This window comes from Balaenoptera ricei, chromosome 18, assembly GCF_028023285.1.
Source record: "Balaenoptera ricei isolate mBalRic1 chromosome 18, mBalRic1.hap2, whole genome shotgun sequence".
NCBI classification, from domain to species: Eukaryota; Metazoa; Chordata; class Mammalia; order Artiodactyla; family Balaenopteridae; genus Balaenoptera; species Balaenoptera ricei.
The window spans coordinates 11,960,541-11,985,401 of record NC_082656.1 but is presented as its reverse complement, the minus strand read 5'-3'; the positions used below and the strand labels follow the sequence as shown (position 1 = coordinate 11,985,401).

The window sequence follows — 24,861 nt, the reverse complement described above, 5'->3', positions numbered from 1 at the left end:
AAATTTACGTACCTTGCTATAATGTGTTTGAGTATTGGCAGAGTATCCTTTTAGATTTGTCAGCAGTCCTAGATTTGTCCGAAACATATTTATATAATTTATAAACTTATGCTTCACAGATGCCCTGAGTTCCCTGACAAAATGAAGATTAATTATTGATAAGATTTTATGTGTAATATCATCCTTAATTTTTCTAAGTGATTATTTTTTCTTGGAGAGACGGACGAATTAAAAATCCTGCAATTATATGTTTAATACAATTTATATAGAGTTTTCTAAACCTTTCCCTTATATGCTACAGAAAAAGTAGAAAGCAATCTAGTTCTACTGCAGGGAATTTAAAAAATGTATAAAAATATTAAAAATCTTCCTTATGTATGTAATATATTTTATATTAGAAAATAAAGTTTTTCAAAGGCTTACCTCTGATTTAGAAAGCTTAAAATGTTTTATTTTTCATTACAATTCCCCCAGATCATTTGAATAAACTGTGAAACTTAACTATTAGGGGATTTTGTAGGGCCCCTGAAAGCACTGTTTCCCTCTTTCAACTATAGAAAAGTAAATAAAATGTTATTCAGGGGTTTTGAGTTGGAGAACCTGCAGCAGGGGGAAAGCATATTCCCTACATTTCATTTCATTGTCAGGGACAGATGTCACACACCCCAACAATCATTCAAAATCCTAGGGATATTCTGTCACTGTCACATCACAATTGATGGATGTAGCTATGGGTTAAAGGGCCCTGCGCACAGGGAGGTGCAGGTGAGACCTCTCCTCTAAGGACCATAGCACCACTGCCCTCCTTCCCTAGTCATTTCCTCAGGAGAAGAGCTTTCTGGGAGATGGAATTACTATGCATGATGAACAAACACGTCCAATTTTGAGATTCCTTACAGGCAAGCATTTGGAAACTCCAAATATAAAAGTCTTATAGTAAACAGATTCCACCTCATTTTTATCACAAGATATTTCAATATTCTCAAAATGCATGATGAAAAAGAGTACAAAGGTGTTAGATGCTGCTATCCACAGAGAACTGACAAGGAGAGCATTGTCAGTGTGATAGTCTGTGGCTTCCAGAGAAAGGATCAAAGTAAAGATTGCTCATGGTTCTTATTATTTTCAACCTCATTTATGGGACTACTAATATGCAGGGGAAGCTTTGGTTCTTCTGAATTGGAGCTAAACAAAAACAGCAGAGTTTTTCTGCGATCATCAGTGCAGTTCTGGGGGAGTCGGAAAATGAACCTCTTGATGATGTATGACATTCAGGTTTTATCTGCGACCTTTGCTGAGTCACTGAAGAATCACTGCAGAAGGTATTTTCATTCACGTTTATACTATATAAAAATCATGGATTTTTGACTTGAAATCCCAGAACAAAAGATTTCAAAGGGTGCAGCAGTTTCATCACTACTCTGATTTCAAGATTTATTTTGAAAAAATTATGTTAGACATTTGCTGGGGTAGCTCAGAAAAACTTAGTTTGTGAGGAGTTCCTATTGAGGTACTGTGTCTTCAGCCACCTGAGGGCTGCTGCAGAGGTTTCTGGCCCAAGCACCAGAAACATCCGGGCCTGCATTTTCCACAGGTCACAAGGTAATCCACATAAAAACATTCCATGGGTTGGAAAACGTCCCATGATGTGGTTTCATTTTATCACACAATCACAGAGTACTTGATGAAAAATAGAAGATAGATACGAACCTATTTATTCACTGACTCTAAGTTGTTCTTTTTCTTCTTCAGAGAGGACACTGACCACATTTTCCTCTGAGCCCTGCTGTTTCAGGGCAGATCTCTTCCCTTGAGGTCCTGAACCTGGATCTAGGCCACAGTACCTTACTGTCCTACCATCTCCTTCCCCAATCAATAGTATAATCCACCTGCCTTTCCCAAGGAGGCAGAGGTTTCTGCATGATGCCCAGAGAGCCCGCTGGTATAGATCCGAGGCTCCCTGATCATGAGAACATATTAGTCACTCTTGTTTTTTATATTGCTTCTGACCCAGGACAAAGACCCTTGCCGCCTCAGTTCCATAAAGGGGAAGGAAAAGCAGAAACTGAGTGGCAAGCAGCCTCCTTCTTAGTCAGGAACCCTATAATGTCTCCTAACGTTGGGCTGAGGGAATGGGAGGGCTGAGAGGTCTCCTGAAGAATGGGCCCCGTGTTAGGGATGCTACATTATAGACATTATCTTTTGGCCCTCAGAAAGCTCTACGAGGTAAGAATTATTACACATGTAACTATGCTTCCTCTCAAAGTTAATGAGAAGAGGTTTAACATTTACTAAACCCTAGTTAAGATTCCTTGCTCTGAGAAGTGAGACAAACTCATCATATATATATATATATATATATATATATATATATATATATATATATATATAATATTATATATATAAAATATCTTCAGGCTATTCTTTGTCCACGCTTTCTTCATCCCCTGTAACACCACTGGTTAGTGGTGGCTGTGGAGCTGGGCACCAGGATGGTTGTTTTAAAAGAAGGCTGGATGCAGACAAAGCGAGGGATGTGATTTGGCAGATGTTTAGTGACAGGTTGGGGCTGGCGGGAGGGTCAGTGTCCAGAGTTGAAGCTAACACAATGGGAGCCCAGGGAAGGGATGTGTGCACAGCTGGAGTCTCCTTTTCAATGGGCTTCTTGTTTCATAGTTTGTATAATGCTCAAACGTGAGCTGAAGACTTGTTTTTCAAAAGTGAAATAGAAAAAGCATGATAACAATGTCATACATATTACTCAACGCATATTTGTAGATTTGATTTGAAAAGATGAACAGTAAATTCTCTTTCAAAGTTTCCTGTGGCTATGATTTTTAAAATGTCAACAAACTCTCTATCAGGCACGTTATATCTGGTATAAACATTAAAACCACACACTTTACAAGCCGATTGGATTTGGAGCCGAGGTCCCAATGTATTATAAGTGTCTGCTGAAGAGACAATGTTGACTTGCCCCTCTTGTGACTATCTCGTTGGAAGCTACAGCACGTAATGAGAAATGTCAAGTCCCAAGATCAATGAAATTTGGGGCTCTAGGGATTCAACAGGAATAGCATTGATCCTTTTAAAGAACACCAGTCAGAGACGGGCTGTAATATATGGCAAAGAAGGGCTCAGGAGGATAAGCAGCCAAGTCCAAGATACCTACCTGACAAAAAATTCAATCAGCTTTTAGCACAAATTGCCTGCTCTGCTCTCCTTCCTTTCATGAGATAGTCTGCGTCCAATTAAAGTGCGCAAATTAATTTTTATCACTTCCAAATTAGTTTCAGAATTTGTGTAAAAGTCTGTTTCAGATGAAAGCATCTGTCCCTCACATCTCTGCAATTCTGTTATCTAGTCAGGGGCCTATTTTACATCTACAAGAAAACTGTCTATGTTCAAAGTCACAAGTTTGAAAGAGTAACAATGAATATTAGCATTAAATATATTAATAAAACAACTATAATTCAACTGGAACCTCTGCCAGGTAGCCTCTGCTTGTTTCTTTTATGGTCTAAAACTCTATAATAATCTGCTTACACATTTTCATTGTCTTTGCGGCAAATTCATTAAAACTATAAAAATAATTAGAAAAAGATTTATTTATGAGATGTCCAAGTTAGTCACAACAATATATTTGACACAATGAAACCATTAACTCTTTCAAACCTACCTAAAATAATTCACAAACATTACTTATTTTTTCTCTGTGGCACTAACAGAGCTAGCCATTAAAAAATAAGGATGACAATGCAAAAGAAACATACATATATTAAAGCACCTGAGTTTATCTTGAGGAAGTTTTAGTGATGTGCACATAGGGTGAGTAAATGAATCCTATTACGTTATGGTGTTGTGCTGGATAAATATGATTCAGCCTCTGACACACAAAGCGAATTCAATGTCCACACCAAGACCAAGTCCTGAATTCTAACAGCTACTGGGATATTACGTTTCATGCTAGGACGTCCCCCTTCAAGTCGAGGTTAATATATACAGCCCTTGAAACCTAAGGGCATTGTGTCACACACTTTAATATGAATTTAGATATAACTAGCTTTTTGGTCTTGTGTAGCAATGCATTATGAGACAGAAAGAACATATAGCCTGATTCTCTGACCTGTGAATTGGTAGCTAGAATAAAATAAAACAGGAAAAAAACAAAAACAAAAACAAAACCCCTTTCCTTTCATTTTGTGAGTTTTCTGATGGCAAGGGCTACATCTGTGTCAACACCCACGGCTAATCCTTGATGTGACAGTCAATTCAGTGTGTGCTCTGACTGCCTTCGCAAAAAAGTGAACTGACCAAAATATACGGTCTCTCTAGGCATGCCTACATGAGCTGCTAGGTTGGCTGTTTTCACAGACTGAGTCACAAATCAGTCGAGTCAATCAAATACTAAATATGACGAATTATTATTTTTTACTGTGTTTTACTATTATGATTTTTACTATCCGCATGGCAAAAAGCTGAAACCAGTTTTTACATAATCATCAATTTGTGCCCAAGATGTAATGTTAAGCATTTTGTAGATACAAGTAGTTATGATACTAAATATTATCTGATAGCAATTCAAGACTCATGTAATACTCAGTATATTCAGTACTTCCAAGCAGGACAGGCCATTTCGTGGTCATAATATAGGCTTTTGTAAACCCCATAAAGTCAGAATTTGACTACCCAGAACTCCCAGCTGCTAAGGTAGTACCAGCACACAGCAGGCATTTAATACATGCTTGCTGCTTGACTAATACTTGAGCTACTCATCCTGTTTAATCTAGAAGAGCATATTTCTCCCTTTATGTTAAGGATAATGGATAAAATGGAACCACATTACACATGCCCACATTAAATGCCTAGGAAAGTCTTGGCAGGGTGGGTTTTATGGAAGTCCTTAAGGTTCATAATGATGACAACAGTTTTTAATCAAAAAATAAATCCCCCTAAATGGAGGCAATACTGTAGGGATAATATTATGCAATAATGTCTTAGGGATAATCTTGTCTTTATTTAAAACTTAAATAAAATTCTACATTTTAACAAATCCAGTATTCACAGTTTTGTTCTTAAGGATTAACATAAACATTTCTATTTACATAGCTCCTGTTGAAAGGAACTTTAAACACTCTAAATATTATTACATTTAACTTTTCTTGCTAAGTGATGGAACAAAGATACAATCAACTGTTAACCATCATTTGGTTTAAAAGATCATTAGAAAATAAAGTAGAGAACAGATAATTACTATAATTTAACATTTTTCTTTAAAATTCCTTTTTTTAAAACATCTTTATTGGAGTATAATTGCTTTACAGTGGTGTAAGTTTCTGCTGTATAACAAAGAGGGTCAGCTATACGTATACCTCATAGCAGGACATTATATTATCTTCCCTGCTGCCAAATGGTAGTTTTTAAGAAATGAATTCTCTTTTTGGAAATATCATTTTCATCATTTTTGAGCTTCACTTTGAAGATGTTAATTAATTGGATTTAAAACTCTATTCTGCTTCTTTAAAATTTTTTTCTGTCTAATAACTTCTAATTTGTGTTAATAATGGACGGAAGATACCACACAGCCCTGCTGCTTAAATCAACTTTTCTTCTTATGAACACTACACTCATCTAAAAGGAAAAAAGGAAACTGGGAAATACGTAAAAAATACAATTAGATAAAATACATGTGATAATGTACCATGTTTAGTAATAATAAAGTAGACCAAACATTTTACACACACACACACACACACACACACACACACACAGACACACAAATCCTGCTAAAAATGAAGTTTCCTTTTTCAAGGATATGGTTTTAAAAAAGAGAGTAAATAAGGAGGTTAACTTACTAGTGTTTAGAGTATGATATTCAGTATAATGTAGAATTGGTAGCTAATTAGTTGAGCTGGTTGGAAATCAAGCAACACTGAATACATGTTTTCCTCAAACCAATATCACATCTTAGTTCACAACTTAGAGCAGAGGCACTTTCTCTTATTCAGTATCTACACTGAGACACTACTTCATAATACACTTTTAGTTTCTTCATTTAATGTTCTTCACCTCTAGCTATGGGCAACAAGAATAAGTCACCCGGTCATCTAGTTCATTCTCCTACCACCTTTATATATGTATGTATATACATATACGTATATATATATGTGTGTGTGTGTGTGTGTATGTATGTATATACACACACATATATATGAAGCTTTCCATGCCCAGCTCTCTCACAGGCTGGAAGGGGCCAGCCATGTAGTTACAACACAGCGTCCTGTACATGTCTTTTCTTCTCTACTTTTATAGTATTTCAGTGGCAGGTGCACAGCATTCCTGGAAAATTCCTACCTCTGTTTCATCACAAATATTCCCAAACTCATGTTTCAGTTTATTTTAGAGTACTGTTAAAGCTGTGCCCAATGTACGAATCATAATTAGAATAATCCTGGTTTAGGTACTTGCCATTATCAACACTTTACAGAAACCATTCTCTATTTTACAGGAAACATGTGTATGTGAACTATTGAAAGCTTGGTAATTAAAGACAGTAATTATTTCTAGGAAATGTCTTAGCCAGTTCTTCAGTCATTCAACAATATTTATTGAAAACCTATTTGTGCAACTATGCCAGGAACCAGAGACTTAAGATGCAGAGAGAGGGTCTCATGGTCCACTTCAGTGTTTCCTCAGAAGAGCAGCTCCAAGGAATAATAACTGCTCTTCCATGAACAAAAGGTTCCACGGAAAACATGTTTGAGAAACTGTGGGTTATCAACAGCTTTATTTGTGTAAGGCTTTCAGAGCTCACATAGAAAGTAAGAGTATATGCGGTGTTTTCTAAAATTGTTTTACTCTGGAGTCCCCCCATTTTTTTCCTACAGGATATTTTCGGGAGCACTTTTGAATAAAAAACACTCAGGAATCATACCAAGCAAAGAAATCATCTTATTCAGCTTTGCCTCACCAGGGCCTAATCTGAAGGGGGTATTCAGTCATTGTCAAATAAATAAACAGATATTTACTACACCCCATGGTAGAAAGCAGTAAGTGTCCTCTTGAGGCACAAATAAAACATATGGAAATTCAGAGAAGGGAGAGACTTCACTTGGCTGACAGAAATCATACGAAGTTGAATGGACCAGATGACACTGAAGGAAATTTCGGAAGGATGGGGACATTTGGAGACTGGGGAAGGGCTGCTGAGCACAGGGTCAATGTGAGGTGACCTGGGAGTTTCCTCAGGCTGAAGGTTATAGTGGTCGCTCTTTTGTACACTTTGAATATAGCCACATTCCAACATAGATGTTTGCTCCTTAAGCTTTCGTATTTTAAAACCCTTACAACACCAGCAAAAACTATTAGGAAAATTAAAAGAGCAAAACATGTTTAAATGAGTTCTTAGTTTGGTAGGACAATTCTAGACAAATACTTACTGCTGTTCGGGTTGTCTCCTATGATATGGTGTCGCCCACTCCAGTACCAGAGAAGCAGGGTAGCATCTCGAGACCCAGACACGATGTAGCAGTCCCCACCTATGTATGACTCAGACCTGGCCAAGCACGTCACCACATCCCAATGGCCAAATACAATCTGAGTTAGTTTCCCTGAAACACAGAAATGGTAGATCAAATTCATTTGCTATTTTTCTTTAAATGGTAATAGCTTAACTTTACTTTATTAGATTTGTGAAAAGTGAATCTATAGACCGGCAAACTTACAAGGTAATTTTGTAACAAAATCTAGCTACAGATTTGGTTTCTTGAGTTGCTTCTGAAAAAGTGATACAAGAATGTCACTTGGGACTTCTTAAGAAAAGAACATAAAATAACACAATCATGATTTTTTTTTTTTCAGGGTTGGGCCAGACTAAGGGGAGGTTTAAGGTCTTTTATTGGACCTGATTTGTGGGAAGGGGACCGTAGTCCCAGTTGTCCTATGAACTCAGGGCTCAGCTCACACTGAAGTTCAGAGTGGATAAAATTATAAGTAGTCATTTACTTACAATGTGAGCATTTAATTTGAATCTCAGCACTCAAGATGAAAATGCCTACATTATTAAGTATGATTTCATATGAAGCTTTAGGTGTAACAATTGGCATTTTGAAGAGGATAGGCATTTCATAGCTCAGTTTACCTGTTTCTGTAGAATAAACTCTGAAGCTCTTATCCCAGAATCCACAGATAAGAATATAGCGATTGTCTGCTGTGACCACAAAACAATGGGCGTTGATTTGTATGCTCTGGTCAACAAGGTCTGTGATCTGCCGTTTGTTCACACCAGAGTTATTGGCTAAACATAAATAGAAAAAGAACTTTAAAGAAAGATTCCACAAGAGTTTCACCAACCACTTATAGAAGGAATACTTTTATGCTTCATTTACCTAGAAATGGGTTCTTAAGGCTATAAGATTATTAAGATTTTAACATTTCCCCATGAGAAATATAAACTCTTTAGTAGCAGTGATTATTTATGAACCATATTATATATTAAAAACTTGTTGGAAATTTAAGTTCTCCACCAATATGAGGAATTCAAGATGTGAATTTACAACATAATAAAAATATTTAAATGCACTAACTTCAATAGATGTTCACCCTGCACAAGTTCATTAGTGTCCAACAAGTTCAATAATAAGGAGGAATAAATATTGTATGAAGTATGTTACATAAGGAAAAAAGTGTCTTAATATTTGCCTCCATCTGTCATTTTCTGATGGCATTTACAATTCATATGAAAAGAAGAAAGTAGGGATTTGTGGGAGGGGTGTTGTTATGTAGGCAGCCCCTCAGGGAACTTTAGGTCAGCAGCTTTAAAGACCTGGATTGTCAACAAACAGAAGCCTTTCCAGAATGGTCTGGCAGGGGAGGAGAGGAATGAGAAAGATGGGAGAGGGACTGGGGAGGAAAGAGACAGGCAGAGAATCAGTGGGTAGCACTGGGACTGAATCTGAATAAAATCAGGAACTCAGACACACCATCTGATTTCCCTGGTGCCTGTCTGTATGCCAGCCTGTGCCTTACCCCACGCCGTCCTTTCAGGCTAAATCCCTGGGCTGAATTCTTAAACAGAAAATGCAGATGTAGAAGATCAACATCACTTTCTAACACCAATTAAATCTAAGTGCTACTATTTGTGGATATCTGCTAACACTATAATAGTAATTACTAGAGAAGGTAAAACATAAAAAATAATTTTAAAAACAGCAAAGGAAAAGGAAAGCAAACGTCCCGAGTCTCTTGAACACTATGTAATTGGTCCTTGATTAATTAGAATACAGCTATTAATTTTTCCACAGTTACACTCCAGCTGTACGTGACACTGTCGGTGTCTTTTCAGCAGAGAAACAGCTAGACCTCAACTCTAAAAATATTCCTTGTCCTAAGTGTATATTCTCCCAAAGAAATGTTAAGTGCTATTTTGTGTTGGAGTATAAGGAAGTAACCCAAATGGCTGTCTCTCATCCTATTTCTGGGTTCAAAGATGTAGGATGGATTAATCTAAGAAAAAAATACCATAACTTGTGTATGGCTTTATAATTTTTCATACCATGTTCAATTTTTTTCTAATTTAGTTCTCATAAGATCCCATGAGGACAGGCACAACGAACATGATTAGGAACCATCTTGCAGACATGAAACTGAGGCCCAGAGAGATTAAGGCACTTGCTCTGGATCACACAGCTAATAAATGTGTATGTGATTATTTTAAAGTACTTGGAATATCTGCTGCAAATAGTTATAGCTCCCGAGTTTGCAATTCATATGAAATCTTTAATTAAAAAGATGTTTAGCTCTAGTGAATGGAGATTCCCAGAAAAGAAATTTTTTAGTATTAGTTTTCTTTAGTAATAGCTTTGAGTCCTTATATATTTCAAATAATATAAAGTTGTTAAGGAAGAGTTGAGGCTGAAAGAAAGAACAGTTTGGAATCATTTGCGTTGTTTAGAAGCAACCTAAATGACCTCCTAAAATACCAAGAAAATGCCACAAATAATTAGTTTAATACCAACAAATTCTTAGATGGCATGTTATGATTTGCACAGCTCCTTGATGGTAATTTGATGTTATCCGCACATTAATTTGTGAAAGAAAAAAATATTATTCAACTATCATTTGTGATAAATAACCACGTAGGTATCTGTGGAGAGGCAGCCTCCATGAAGATGTATTTTTGTTGCTAACATACCAATGAGTGGATCCATTTCAATGGGAAGATGATGGGCTTGATCCAAGGAGTAACCTGGAGCTCCCCTGAGGCCTAAAGATTAATTAAAAGAGAAAATGACCATAAAATTCTCAGAAAGGAGGAATTTCCTAATAAGCAGTGTTTTATAATGATTATACAATATATATATTTGCTTAAAAATTATTTGGTAAATTACTGCAAGAATGATTCAGTCACACTACATGTTTTTGTAGACACTCTTAAAAAAATCATCACAGCGGGGACTGCTCGTCTCCACTTAAGATGGAGAAAGCTGGGAAGAGTGTTATCCTAACAAGAAGAAAAAGCTGGATAAAGTAGAAGATTACAAAATTTCTTGAACCCATCAGAGAGCTGAAATCTAAGAAAAGGTCATGCCTACAAGTAGGGATGGGTATGGGCACAGGTCCACCTGGGTCAAGGCAGAGAGGAAGATGGGGCTCCCATCTAAGTGGGCCTTCTTTCAACAGATGACAAGTCAACTGAAGGTACAAAATTGAGCCACACCTAAAATCTTAACCTAAAAGCTACTTTCAGAGGATTAATATTTGGAGCTTGACTGAATTCATTAGTCATAATTTTTTACGTGTGGTTATATAACATATAAAACTTTTAAACAATTCTAAAGAAAAGATCAATTCTTCATAGCTTTCTTTCAATGCAAAACATTTCGAGAGGCTAAGACTCCTGTGAATAAAGTCCTATTTTTAAAAGATGTCTGCTGCATATTTCTGATTGAATGGAAGTCGTTCTACCTCATGTTGAAAATATCGCCAATAACCATAAAGTAGGGGCATTTAGAAACTCTTAGGAGATTAAGCTAAAAGTCGTTTGGTTTTTCAGAATGATGCAGAAGTCAGTAGAATAGGAGTCAGGTGAATTCGGCGTGGCTCATCATTCAGTCTTAGAGACATGGGAATCCTTGGGCTTCCAGGGAGACCTTAAGTGATGAACTGGGCCAGCTAAATCAATTAGTCACATCCATTCCTGTCCTGTATCAATATGTCTAATTTTTATGACAGAATTATATCACTTCAAGATATACTGGCTGGAAACTTCAGGAATGAGTTTGGAGAAAACACACGTGAAAGCACTGAACAATTTAGATTTTGTCTTTTCTCAAAGACTCTAAGCTCCACAGAGAGAGCCATGCTGTTCATCTTGTTCACTGTTGTACTCCCAGTGCCCAGGACCATTGACACAAAGCGGTCATTCAGGTATTTCCTAAACGAATTAATGAAGTGGAAGAAAGAGGATTTGAAACCATCATCTAGAAAATCTAGATTCAAAATCACTTTTGTTTAATATGGGATAAAAGTGTTTGTTTTTTTTTCCCCTGGGGGGGCAGGGTGGGAGGACCTGAATTATCTGTAGGACTGCTTCAATTTGTCACATACTTATTGGATCCTTAACCATTAGCCAAGCATTCTGTGCAGCACTAAAAGACAGCAGCAGTGAATAAGACAGACAAGAGTTAATCAGTTAGGTTCGGCAATTATGTACTCTGCCCCTTTCTGCAGCTCATCTGGCGCCCTTGCTAGCCCGCAGCACGCCTACCCTACCCTACCTGGAGTGCAGCTTCTAAGACCCCGTTAGTAAGGGGCTCCCTTAGGTACACATACCCACTGTGTTGTGCCATCGGTTCACTGCAAACAGTCTGCTGCAGGTCACGGTCACCACCGCAGGGATGGTCAGGTGGGGGAGCGTGTTGGCTGCCACATGCGTTACTGGAGAATTTGATGGAAACTTCAGCACCATGATCACATCCTGCTGCATCTGATCTTTAAACATGAGTGGACTCTGTGGAAGGAAACACTGTTGAATAGAAAGGGAAGAGAGCAAAGAAAACAAAAGGAATGACACAGTTAGTGAAAGCTAAGGGGAGGATGAAATTAAAACAGGCTAGCAAGAGCACAAACCAAGAGCCGAGCAGTCGGCACTCTGGTCTGAGAGGGTGACACAGAGAAGCGAGCAGGGACTCTGCGAAGTCGCTGAGAGGACACCCGATTAGTAAAGACCAGCCGCAATTTAGGTACCGCCAGACGATACGAGGAGTTGGAGATACGTCCACATGACGGAGCGTAATTATTCAGTGCAGTTACAACATCAGTTTGGTGGAAAAATCAGTCAAGTCAGTTACTGACACTGTTTACATGAAATATGCAGTGAACTGATTCTTTCATTTTTTTACCTGGTTGATCTGGGGTCATGGCTACAGTCTAAATAATTAAAATATCACAGCCTCCCTTGTCAGCGCTGTGTGTGCATTTCTGCTGCGGCTCTGATGACTACGGTCTCCTTCCCCTGCTGGATGGTGAGCTTCCTGAGGGATAACACTCTCTTCTCTTTTTTAATCTTTGTTTCTCAATCATCTAGCATCTGACTTGATAGAAAGTAGACACTATAAGAACTACTATTTAGTACTATAAATTACTATAAACATTATTACATAAAAGACACAAAATAGGGATGCTGGAAATAACCATTATTTAGCTTTCATGCATGTTTTGTAATTGTTCACTATTATATATACACATATATATGAATCCTCTGCTACACAAACTTAAAAAGCTTATTTTCTTTATAAACAGTTCCATGCCAATTTAGTCTCTAACAATTTCCCCTAGGAAACTAATGAGTTCTCACTGGGCATTTCTCCAGGATAAATATTTTTATTATCATTATTAAACAGAGAAAACTAACAGGGGAATACAACTCTTCTGCCAAAGCATTTCATAAAATAAAGTGTGAGAGATATTCTCTTGGACAGTTTATTAAAAACGCTTCATCTCAGGTCTGGAGGCTCCGCGTCTACACTGTGTCTGGGTGTTTGGATGGGAGCAGCGCACGTGGTGAAAGCCTCTTTGCTTGGCTGCACGCGAGGACCCACTTCAAGGAGCAGAGTTCATTAGTGACTAATCAAGGGGGCTGAAACGAGTTATTGTAGAGGAAAAGAAACGTTTTCAAACACACACATTCATTTATGTGTTTCAGTAGGTGTTCAACTATCAATTCCTTGAAGGTGTAGAGGATGTATTACCTCTGTGTCGCCAGTGCTTAAGGTCGTGCCTGGCACACAGAAGGGGCTCAATACTAACTTGTTAAGTAACTGATAGAATAAATGAAAGGTGAGAACAATACTTCCGTCATGAAATAACAACTGATACATTTGTTTACACATATATTACGGACAATGTTCAGGAGCATTTTATTCCGATACTAGGGTGTCTGGTGCCTTGATAACTGTCTAGAAACACTGATGAACTGTAATTCATTTTGCAAACACATTTTTACCTTCAAACATTTTTCTTTTTTTTTCCAGTAAAAACTTAGTGGAAAATCACAGTTAAAAAGTAAATTCTAAAGTAGCTTCTTGGAAAAATTTTTACCTTCTTCAAATTAGATAAAGAGGGAAATGTTCACCATTTGCTAAAAACTGAAAAAAAGGACTGTTTTGTTATGAAAACTGATTTTTAAAATTCAGATTAAAATGAAAAGAATATTACCTTTTCCTTTGAAAAATGAGAATACACCTTTTAATGTAAGTAGCTGCTGTGGCTGCTGACACATTTTAGCTACCATTTACCGAGCACTTGTATGCCAGGGGCTGGTCTAAGTGCAATATTCAGTATTGAGTCATTACGTTTTCAGGGTTGGTACTATTTTTACCCCCAGTTACAGATGCTGAAATGTAAACAGAGAGCTTAAATACCTTGCCCAATTCATTCATTAGTTCGTGGCAAGAGACAGTGTTTGACACAAGTCTGGCTCTGAGGCCCTTATTCTTAACCCCTCTTCTCTACAGCCTCCCTGAAGTGGCTGTAAATTATATTTCTTTCCTTTTCTTAAGATGAACTACTTCCCCTACCCCACCTTGCCCAAAAAGATTAAATTGGGCAGCATCATATTGTGTTTATATTATATTTCCATTCTAATTTGTAAATGTAATCTAATTTTAGTGCTGGTGCGTGTCTGTAAGCCTGCATGTGTACAAAGGAGTTTCTGTAGATGCATATATAGTCAGAGAGGATGGCTATTTTTGTGAATCCAAAATTGGGCTAGTTGAAGCCAAACTTAAAGGTAAGAACTCTACTCCTTTCTCTGTTTCTCCCTCGGGTAATCAGTATATACTGAGGCTGAAGAGTTAGCCAATAAAGTGAGGAGCCTTTTAAAATGCTGCTAAAAATCACTATTTTATTTGATCTCTACTCAGGTCCAAAATGTTCCGCAAGCTGCTATGTCTTACCAGGTGCATGGCAGAGCTCCGAGGCGGATGTGGCTCAATAAGCAACTGAGATGGCGTTTGTCCAAAGTTCTGTATCTGTGCCTCCATGGCCTGCAGGGGAAGGAGAGTAATTGTCATAATCAATATGCATCAACGAGAAAGGTCAACACACTCTTTGACAATGCAAGTGTATCCCAAGTCAGCCATGAAAAGAGTCCAGAAAATTCACCGGGTGCTCTTCTCCCAGGGTGCAAAATCATCCAAGTGTTAGTATTTTGTAGACAAGCTTTGCTTCTCCTTCCAAACATGCTTCCATTAACCAAGTCACTATTCTTATTTAGAAGCAGGGGTTAAATGTGGAAATGTTATCCTGTGAGTGCATGCATGCAGCTAGAGACCAAAGAACACTCTGAACACTAAATACAACACATATACCTTAATAAAGTCCTTTGTAAGAAGGAACGTATGGGGATCTCTAATGAAATAAGCTTCTGGAATCTTAATGGGAAAAAAAAGAATGAGACATACAGTCCACTAAGGATACAAAATAAAATCAAATAATCATGTGTTCTAACCAATTCAGAGGGAGATCAGTAGAAAGAACATGAAGACTTTTGTATAATAATCAAATACGGCAAGACTTTCACTACAAAAAATATGTTTTAGTGTGCTATGCTATTCTAAGATGAATCCTGGAATATTATTTATAAGGTATGAATTCATTTCTCTCAAAAATTTCCTGAAAATTTAGAAAGAACTAACCCAAAGAGGAAATAATTCTTGGGGCATCCTGACCTATGCAATATGTCATTAAAACCTATGCAGATGGAAATATTAATGAGATTTTGTGACTTCCAATAGATAAAAATAACTCTAGATCTCAGACTGTCTGGAGTGTAAAATATGCCTTTTTTGTGTGTATGTTAAAGAGATACTCTTATAAGAGATTTAAGTATTTCTTCTATACATAAATTCTACAGAGAAAAATGTCAATATGTTAAGCTAGATTAACAGAAATATTTTTCTGAAATGTTGTAAGTGTGTAATTTAAGTCAACAAGGAGAAGCACAATATTTACTATGATTATTACTCTGTTACCATGCTAATCTTTCCCCTAAAACTGTGTGCACTGTGGTTGCCCATAAAAGTGAAATTCGAAAGGCATTGCTGAGTGCTTGGGAGTCAGGTAAGGTGGTAGGTGGCTCTCGACACAGCACTGCTACTAATCCCGTCACTATCTACAATTCTCATTTATAAAGTCTTTAAATTTAATAATCTGTCCTCCTAGACTGCATTTCAAGAAAACGTTTATCAATAAAAATGTGAATTTTCAAATTTATTAGCAATATTAAACGTGAATGCATCATTATCTGCCATATTTTAGCAATTGCATAAATGGAGTTTTGGTTCTTTTACTTGCAGAGGCAACAGGACGAGTTATTAAATCTCTTTACGTGCTGTCCAGTTTTAATGTATACATTTATTTGCATGTGTCCACTCATATGTGAAGTGTGACTATTTCACTAAATTGTACTCACATAGATACCATCATACTTTATCTCCCCAATGCAAGATTTATGATTAGAAAGGGGGGAGAGACCATTTCTGGTTAGGTTCACATTCTGAACAATAAACTCTTGAGAATTACTTGAAAATCAAAAAAAGTACTCATTGTATTGTTAAAGCTGCCCTAGTTAGAAAATGTCCAATACCTAGCTTAATGTATCATGAACTAAATCTCTCTAGCAATAGATACCATTGCTTGTGTTTTTCCTCCTCCAGATAGAGGACCAGGTTGCAGGTAGGGAGAAAGAAGTAAAATCAAACACATTTAAATCTCTAGATCAGTGCCTTGCATTTAGTAGGTAGCCTTTAAATGCTCACAGAAAGAATGAATCAACAAACATGTTTTGCTTGACTTTTTTTTCTGGAAGGGAAATATCAAAATTACATTAGAAAATGTTCTGAAACAGATTTAATTTCCAGAAATCTTCTGTACGGTCCTCTTCAGTAGGTCCTGCCTCTGATCCTTTTGGACTGAGGCACAATACACACACACATACATATCTTAAATGGCTCTCAAATGGCATCAGGGTAAATTTCAAGTTGTGCTCAATCTCACCCTTGCATTAAGACAATCGATTCCCAACATTCAACATTTATTTATTTTAAGACTAAACTGAATCCCTCTTCCTGTGATCTACCTAAAGGTTCTTATTCCAGTATTTATCTTTCAGCTATTGTGTAGTCCTGCTTTCTAATAATTCCTTGCCCTCTGATTTTAAATTGCACAGGTCTTTCCGATCTTGAAAAAGCATGCTGTCTCCCTTAAGTCTATTAAAATATTTGAATGGGAAGTGAGCACCTACTGACTTTCCTGACTGGCTCCCCCTGTCATATGCTTTCTGTGCTCCCCCACTTTTAGGAAGTCATCAGTGTCTTCTTTTTCATCAAGAAGGGAGGTACTACTGTTGACTATTGTTATTGGGCAAATGGATATTTGTTATATTATTATTTGTTATATTATTCTCTCTACTTTTGTATATGTTTGAAGATTTTGATTTTTTTAAAAAGTGATGCTGACAAGGAGAAAAATATTGTTTTCCATGGTGAGGTTGGGCTTTGAACAGAGATACGAATAAAACTACTGTAGAGCAGAAAAGGAAAAAAAAACTGATAAATTTTTATGGCTTCATCTCTCTGTCACCAGCTCATATTTTTGATTGTCTATTTCATTTCTTTAAACATATTAAATCCTTTTAGAAATAAAAAAAAAAAGGGAGGTACTTTGTATGGGTGCGTGCCCAGAGATATACACAGCCCATGCTGCAACCTATGATGCACAGCAACTGAGTAGTTGTTATGATGGAGGAGAAAATGCCTCCTTTCATGCTAACCTTGGGCAGGGTTCTAAATCCTTCCCAGAAATCCTTCCTAAATCATAATCAATGGCCTCCATATTCTCACAGCATATTTTCCCCTTTATCATGGAATTCAACACATAATTCCTTACGTGTGTCTGTTTGCTCAGACTGTGAATCTCTACAGGTCAGGGCTGTGATTTTGTCCTACAGAGTCAAAAAATGTTTGAATACAGAAGTGGGGAAATGGTAGGGCATTTGGGCAAAACTGAAATGTAGCCTGAAAAGAGAAAAGCACAGTAGCAGAGAAAACTTCAGAGTTCTTTACTCTTGCAATTTAATACCACAAAAACAATTCAGTTAACGGACATCTGTTGAATATTTACTTCACACCAAGGGATATAAAATCAGACAGCAGACTGCCCTCTGGAAGTTTTCAGCCCATAAGGACATGAGATCAGGACATCAGGGCACATGGTAGGTAGGACCATGGGGGAGGCCAGCCCAGAGGGCCAGGGAGCCCGGAGGAGTAATGGACTGAAGCTCAGGTGGAGAATGGTGGGGGAAGAGCAGGGCTGTTAGGAAAGGGACTTCCAGAAAAAGAACATGAGCTAAGGTTTGAAGGTTAAGTAGAAATTAGCTGGATAACACCATAAAATGAGTTTTTGCTATATGGAATTTTTTGTCATATAATGGAATTTTTCCATTAATACAATTTTTCCAAATATATCAAGTAAAAAATCCTAAACAACTACTTACAGTTAATTATAAGGTGGATTCTTTCTATAGTATCCATTTAATAATTTAAATATTAAATTTAATAATTTCTATATTAAGAAATGGTATCTTAGAAAATTCTACATATTTCTATTTCTCTATATATTGTTCTGCATGAGTCAGAGAGACTTAATGTTATTCATAAAACATATATTTATTGAGTATCTACTAGTACCCGGTACCCTTCTACAGATCTCTGATACTCATCAAACAAAACAGATAGAGATTCCTGCTCTTGTAGAGGTTACATTCTAGCCAGGATGCCATAGGGGCTTACATTCAGCCAGATGTCACACAATGGCATCCCATGGGCTAGATTCAGCTCACAGACATGGTTTCTATTTGAGCCAACACTTATAGGTTGGGAAATTTCATACAGTAATTTGGATTTTCCGGCTTCTCTCAGAAAAAAATCAGAAGATCTGACATTACCTCATTAGCATTCCTTCATGGCAACACTCGTCAGAAGCACCGACTCCTTTTCACACCCGCCACTCACGTGACCCATACATACACTGCCATCTGGCCAGCTTCACTAGTTTATTCCCTGTCTGACCTCTATAGACATCAGCGTTTGTGAATCCTTTTAAAATCTAATACCAAAACTTTAGTTTGAGTTACAAGAAATCTATCGCTTTATGTATCTATTGCACTTTCCAGTGAAGAAAGGATGAACTAACATTGTATGTGGGAGCTCATGAGTTGTAAACCTTGGGAAATAAGTCTGTAAACCTAACTCGCTTCATTGAGTCTAAGATGTTATCCATTATTGAAGCATCATTATTTTATATACGATGAGGAAGTACAAAATGACGCCAATTAAACGGTGATGCACCGTTGAAGGTAAGACACACTGTGATTTGGATTTTGAGATACAACAATGATGTACATCTTAGAATCAACAAGTTACGGTAACTTTTTACATATAACAGTCAACGATATTATGAGTCTTACATATTTCATACAAATCTAACATAAGTAATAGGCTTTAAACACTAGATTTTAAAACATGTGACTGACAAAACCTTTGCTGATTTATAAAAGGGAAGACTATGTATCCATTGGTGGACAACTCTTTGGTGGGATAACATGAAAATATGGATCTGCTTATACTTAAATAATAACATTAGGCCTTTGCGATTGCTGAACTTGCTATCTATCTATTTGTATTTTTTTGAGGTTCAAGGAAGACAAATTCATAAAGTACACTAATCTTAGGTGTATAGGTTGATGAATGTGTGTGTGTGTGTGTGTGTGTGTGTGTGTGTGTGTATTTTCTCCCCCTTATAACCACCACCCAGATCAAGACAGAGGGCTTTGGAATGAAATGGGAAGGTTCCATATCTTGATCTGGGTGGCGGCTACATGGGAGTATATAGATTCCCTCTTTCCCCTCCCAGCCAATTACCCCCACGCCTCACCATCTGCCAAGCTGATCACTATTTTGATGTTTATCATCACTATTTTTTCTGTTCTTGAACTTCTGATGAATGGAATCGTAAAATATATATTTTTGTGTCTACCCTTTTTCTTTTTGGATTAACATAAAGTCTGTGACATACTTCCTTGTTGTTGTGTGTCAATAGTTTTTTTTTTTTTTTTTGCTATTTAGTATTCCATTGTATTAATCTGCCACAATATATCAATTCTCCTGTTGATGGACATTTGGGTTGTTAACAGTTCCAGGCTATTATGAATAAAATTGCTTAGAAAATACTTGCACATGTCTTTCGAGGGAAGTGAGTAGTTATTTCTGCCGGGTGTATACCTAGGTATGGGGTTGCTGAGTCATAGGGTAGGAATGTTTAGTTTTACTGCTAAATTGTTCTCCAAAGTGGTTGTGCTGATTTTGAGTATTTGTAAGCATTTGTGAGTGCAGAATGCAAAGGTCAAGCTGTAAACAGAGCAATGATTTAGACTATGTGGACTTTCAGGGCACTGATATGCTGAAACTCTTACATGTCAAACTCATTTGTGTCTGATAATTATATAAAGAATACCACTTTACTTCTTCACCAGGAATTTTTCAGAGAGAAAGTTAGTCAAGAGATTTAAATTTTAATTGTTGTATCGATTCTTGCTTATTCTTATAAAAATTATTCTGTGAATATTTAATTAAAGCAGTCATCATGTATTTAGCATTTATTTTTCCTCCCAGCTAAAATCTGTCAAGAAATAGGTAGGTGAAGGGAGGGAGGGATAAATTTGGAGTTTGGGATTAACAGGTACACACTACTACATATAAAATAGATAAACAACAGGCCCTACTGTATAGCACAGGGAACTATATTCAGTATCTTATAATAACCTATAATGGAAAAGAATCTGAAAAAAAATATACATGTATGTATAACTGGATCACTTTGCTATACACCTGAAACTAATACAACATTATAAATCAACTCTACTTCAATTTAAAAAAAAGGAAAAGAAATAGGTAGGTTATAAAATTAGAGGGAAAAAAAAGACTTTTTTTTAACACCTTGGAGGAAGTTCCAAAACACAGAATTCTGCAGGGGAAGGCAGAGAAGTGAAGAAAATGTGAACTGAATTATGCTTAGGAGAACAATATAAGCACATGTGAACAGTACATGTGATTTTCAGATTTCATACACATATATGACACACAACTCAGTTTCACCTGCTTATATGTAATATAAAGCTCCTACTAGGGAAAGTCCCCATTAGGGACAGTTTCCCTCTTGTCCCTTCCCTACCTTCTGATTGTCCCCTTCCTTAGCCTTGTTAGGCTCGCTTTGAAAAATCCTCCAGGACCCACCTGCCAAGTTACAGAATTACCCACGCCTTCATTCAGCTCTCCTTTTTCTCACTTATTCTCAAGGAGCTCTCTCTAGTTTTTCATCCTCCCCACAGGTCAGGGGCACTGTGTATGGCTGTGTCATTGATGCCACGTACAAAGGTGCCCACTTGGGGGACAAATGAGTGATAGAATCAACCCTAATTGCCAGAGGAAGGAGCACCTTTTGTAATTATCCTTCTACAGAGGGTGGCTTTTTAAATTTGCACAAACGGGCCATAGGTGTTCGCAATGGCTGTGACATACGCCTTATTCCTTTGACCTGCTGCACCTCTTGCTTAATTGCTTTTTTTTTTCCCCCCTTCTTACCTTCCCTCCCAAGAAAGTTCTACCTCCTCTATGAACAAAGATATATGTTTGGGATTAAATTCTCAGAAAAGGAAGTGAACATGCTGTGGTGTATGTGTGTTATATGTATGCCTATTAATACAAAAGACTTCACAGCCAAGGTAAAAGTAAATGTGGTGACAGCTAAGTCAGAGTTTAGAACGATGTTCAAATTAATGATAAATTCAAAATATTCTAAATGACAGAAATTAGGTGAACAAATGTGCTTTCTCCTTCCCTTTGTGTAGACTAGTTGTCTATTTACACCTTCCCTGGTATGCACTAGCTAAAAACTTGATTAATGTCCTCTTTTCCTCAATGCAGGTGAATTTAGCCCAGATACATTTTTTCTCCCATAGAATCTTTACAACTTCTAGTCTTTTTTTGCAAATGTAATTAAGTATTGCTTTTCAGATGAAATGCCATCAGGTCTAAGTGCCATGAGAGAGACAGTGTGAGGAAGCTAATAAGGTAGGCTGTCAAATGACCTATTTCATCCATTTCTCTTGGTCTGTACAATCTTTTAAACAGTTTTCAAAAAAATCGGCATTTTATAAAGTACTATAGGCTATGCTATCCACAATGCAAAATATCAGACTATGTCCAAATTACCAGTCAATTATCGACAAGTTTCAGAAAATTCAAGAAGAAAATAATAAAAGCTTGGGAACACACAGAAAGATTTTCAAAAAACTTCCTTAGTACTGTGTGTATCTCAGTGTACAGCTCTTACTTAGAATGATTTTACTTTAATGCTTGAGAGTGGATATTCTTTTTTTTTGTTTGACCAGAAAATACAACTTTGACGTACAGTTAAAAATATGTGATTTTTATCACTTCTGTTCTACCTCCAATTCTACCAATTCTATATCAAATAGGAAAAAATATGGAATCTTGAGAAGTCTGAAATAATAAAAAGAAGGACTGCTTAATGGCAGAATGTATTTTAAGTGATAAGCTTTTGCTTCTGGTTTATTGTTGTAATAAAACGAGATCATATAAAGCATTACTTTTTAATGCTGGAAAAACAGGAGCAAAATAAATCAAGCAAATGCTACCTGAACTTTATTATTTCTTGCCTTATAAACATTTAACTATATAAAAAATTAAAATGATATTTTATATTCAACTGCTTCTAGTTTTTCATAGAAACTACAAAATGAAAGAACCAAGATGTTTCCTTTGTTTTAACAATTGACTGCATTAAGGCTAAGCCTATACTAGCAAAATTATGAGAATATTTAAACAAATATTTAGTAACCCAAGTAAAAAAGAACCGCATTTGCTTTAACTATCAGACTATGTTAGATGATATTTGAGGAAGGGGGTTTCTAATTTGCTCATTTATCTGCCTCAGTGCTTGGTTTTATTCTTTTGGTATAAAACTAAAAAAAAAAAAAAAGAGAGAGGAGACATCCTCCTGCTGATTCCCATTTCCTCCTTGGAATGATGAATTATAAGGATATTACATAACTGACTTAACAAATGAATGTGAAAAAACAAGCACCATATCCTCTAGATAGAAAAAGCTCTGTCCACAACATTTAAAAAAAATATTAGGTCAGTGCCAATGGTGGCAAGCTCACTCAATTTTTCTACTTAAAAATAAGTCAAGTCAGGTAGAAAAAGTACATGTATTTTAATGTAGCAGGTAGTGGTTTTCCTCCCCTGGATGCCTTAAATAAGTCTGCTCCCCCTAGAGTGGTGACTAACTCAGGGGAACATCTTGCCCCTGGGCAGATGGTCTCCAGGGACTGCATCACTGGTACTCCCTTGCTCTCTGGCTTCCCATTGGGTTTAGCCACTGAGAAGTCAGGACAAAAGATAGGAAGGTGAAGTATTTATTGTATGTTCCCTCATTGCGAAGTCATAGTTTGGCAGTGGCTGGGTTGCATTTCTCTACCTAACGCCACAGATCCTGATGGGCGACCACCCACCTAGGGCTGGCTACTTCTCCTGCCAGGCTCTGGCAATAGCCCCCTGCCCTTATACCCTCAGGCCTAGGTGCGGTACCCAGATGTTAACCCCTGGAGGCTTCGCCTTCCCTTGGTCATCCACTTTATCCTGCCCCATATTTTTGTAAATAGGACTATTATTAAACTCTTCATTATCCCTTTAAAATTTGTTAAAATTTGGTAATATTTATCACATAAAATATTACAACGTAAAATTTACCATCTTAACCATTTTTAAGTGTACAGTTCAGTAGTGTTAAATACATTCATATTATTGTGCAACCAATCTCTAGAACTCTCTTTATCTTGAAAAACTGAAATTCTGTACCCATTAGACAACTGCTCATTTCACCTTCCCCCAGCCCCCAGAAACCACCCTTCTACTTTCTGTCTCTATGATTTTGACTATTCTAGGTACCTGGAATCATATAGTAATTTGTCTTGTTGTGACAGGCTTATTTCACTTAGCATAACATCCTCAAGGTTCATCCCTGTTACAGCATGTGTCAGAATTTCCTTCCTTTTTAAGGTGAAATAATATTCCACTATCTGTTTATGCCATATTTTTTTTTTAATTTTTTTTTTTTTTTAGAAATTCACGTTCTTTTATTTATTTATTTATTTATGACTGTGTTGAGTCTTCGGTTCTGTGCGAGGGCTTTCTCTAGTTGCGGCAAGTGGGGACCACTCTTCATCGCGGTGCGTGGGCCTCTCACCATCGCGGCCTCTCTTGTTGCGGAGCACAGGCTCCAGACGCGCAGGCTCAGTAATTGTGGCTCACGGGCCCAGTTGCTCCGTGGCATGTGGGATCTTCCCAGACCAGGGCTCGAACCCGTGTCCCCTGCATTGGCAGGCAGATTCTCAACCACTGCGCCACCAGGGAAGCCCTGCCATATTTTTTTATCCATTCATCTGCTGATGGACCCTTGGGTTGCTTCTACCCTTTGGCTATTGTGAATAATGCTGCTGTGAACATGAGTGTATAAATATTTCTTTGCAATCTTGCTTTCAATTCTTCTGCATATATAACCAGGAGTGAAATTGCTAGATCGTATGGTAGGTCTCTTTTTAATTTTTTGGAGGAACCTCCATACTGTTTTCCAGAGAGGCTGCACCATTTTACATTCTTACAGTAGTGTACAAGGGTTCCAATTTCTCCACATCCTTGCCAACACTTGCTATTGTCTGTTTGTTTGTTTGACAGTGTCCAACCTAATGGGTGTGAGGTGGTACCTCACTGGGGTTTTGATTTGCATTTCCCTAATGATTGGTGATGTTAAGAATCTTTCCCTGTTCTTCTTGACCATTTGGATATCTTTTTTGGGGTCTTCATTATCCCTTTGAAAGGGTAATGTGCTGAGATCCTGACTGATACAACTAGGATTGGTATTAGGTATAATATATAAGAAAAATGCTGGTTAGCTTTTCCTTCATTTCCAGGTAGGACTGACCAGAAGGTGATTACATCCAAGCAAGAGACATTTTCGTTGAGGATTTAGAATATCTGGGGGATAAACACTGTCATAAGCTTCTTGGGGGAGGCCATGGAGTCTTTTTACAGTCTATACTTGTTAATCCTCAAAAACAGAAAAAAGAAACTAAAACACTCTGTTCCGGATGATTTAGAGACTGACCTACCTGGAAGCAAGGGTTTTAGCAGATGATATCTTAAGGATGTTTCCAGGTTT

At 37.2% G+C, this 24,861-nt stretch overlaps 1 protein-coding gene across 8 annotated transcripts in view; it reads right to left on the bottom strand.

Moving 5' to 3' along the window:
* The window catches only part of NBEA (neurobeachin), a 612,623-nt gene that overhangs the window by 8,034 nt on the left and 579,728 nt on the right, over positions 1 to 24,861 (bottom strand). For 3 of the 8 annotated variants that reach the window (XM_059902450.1, XM_059902452.1, XM_059902457.1), the window contains 6 exons: positions 14,871 to 14,933; positions 14,457 to 14,546; positions 11,833 to 12,025; positions 10,193 to 10,264; positions 8,141 to 8,296; positions 7,440 to 7,610 (listed from right to left, as the gene is read on the bottom strand). In XM_059902450.1, the coding sequence (XP_059758433.1) occupies positions 7,440 to 7,610; positions 8,141 to 8,296; positions 10,193 to 10,264; positions 11,833 to 12,025; positions 14,457 to 14,546; positions 14,871 to 14,933 (745 nt within the window). The remainder of the gene's footprint in view (positions 1 to 7,439; positions 7,611 to 8,140; positions 8,297 to 10,192; positions 10,265 to 11,832; positions 12,026 to 14,456; positions 14,547 to 14,870; positions 14,934 to 24,861) is intronic. The other 5 variants (XM_059902453.1, XM_059902455.1, XM_059902454.1 and 2 more) reach the window with 3 other exon arrangements.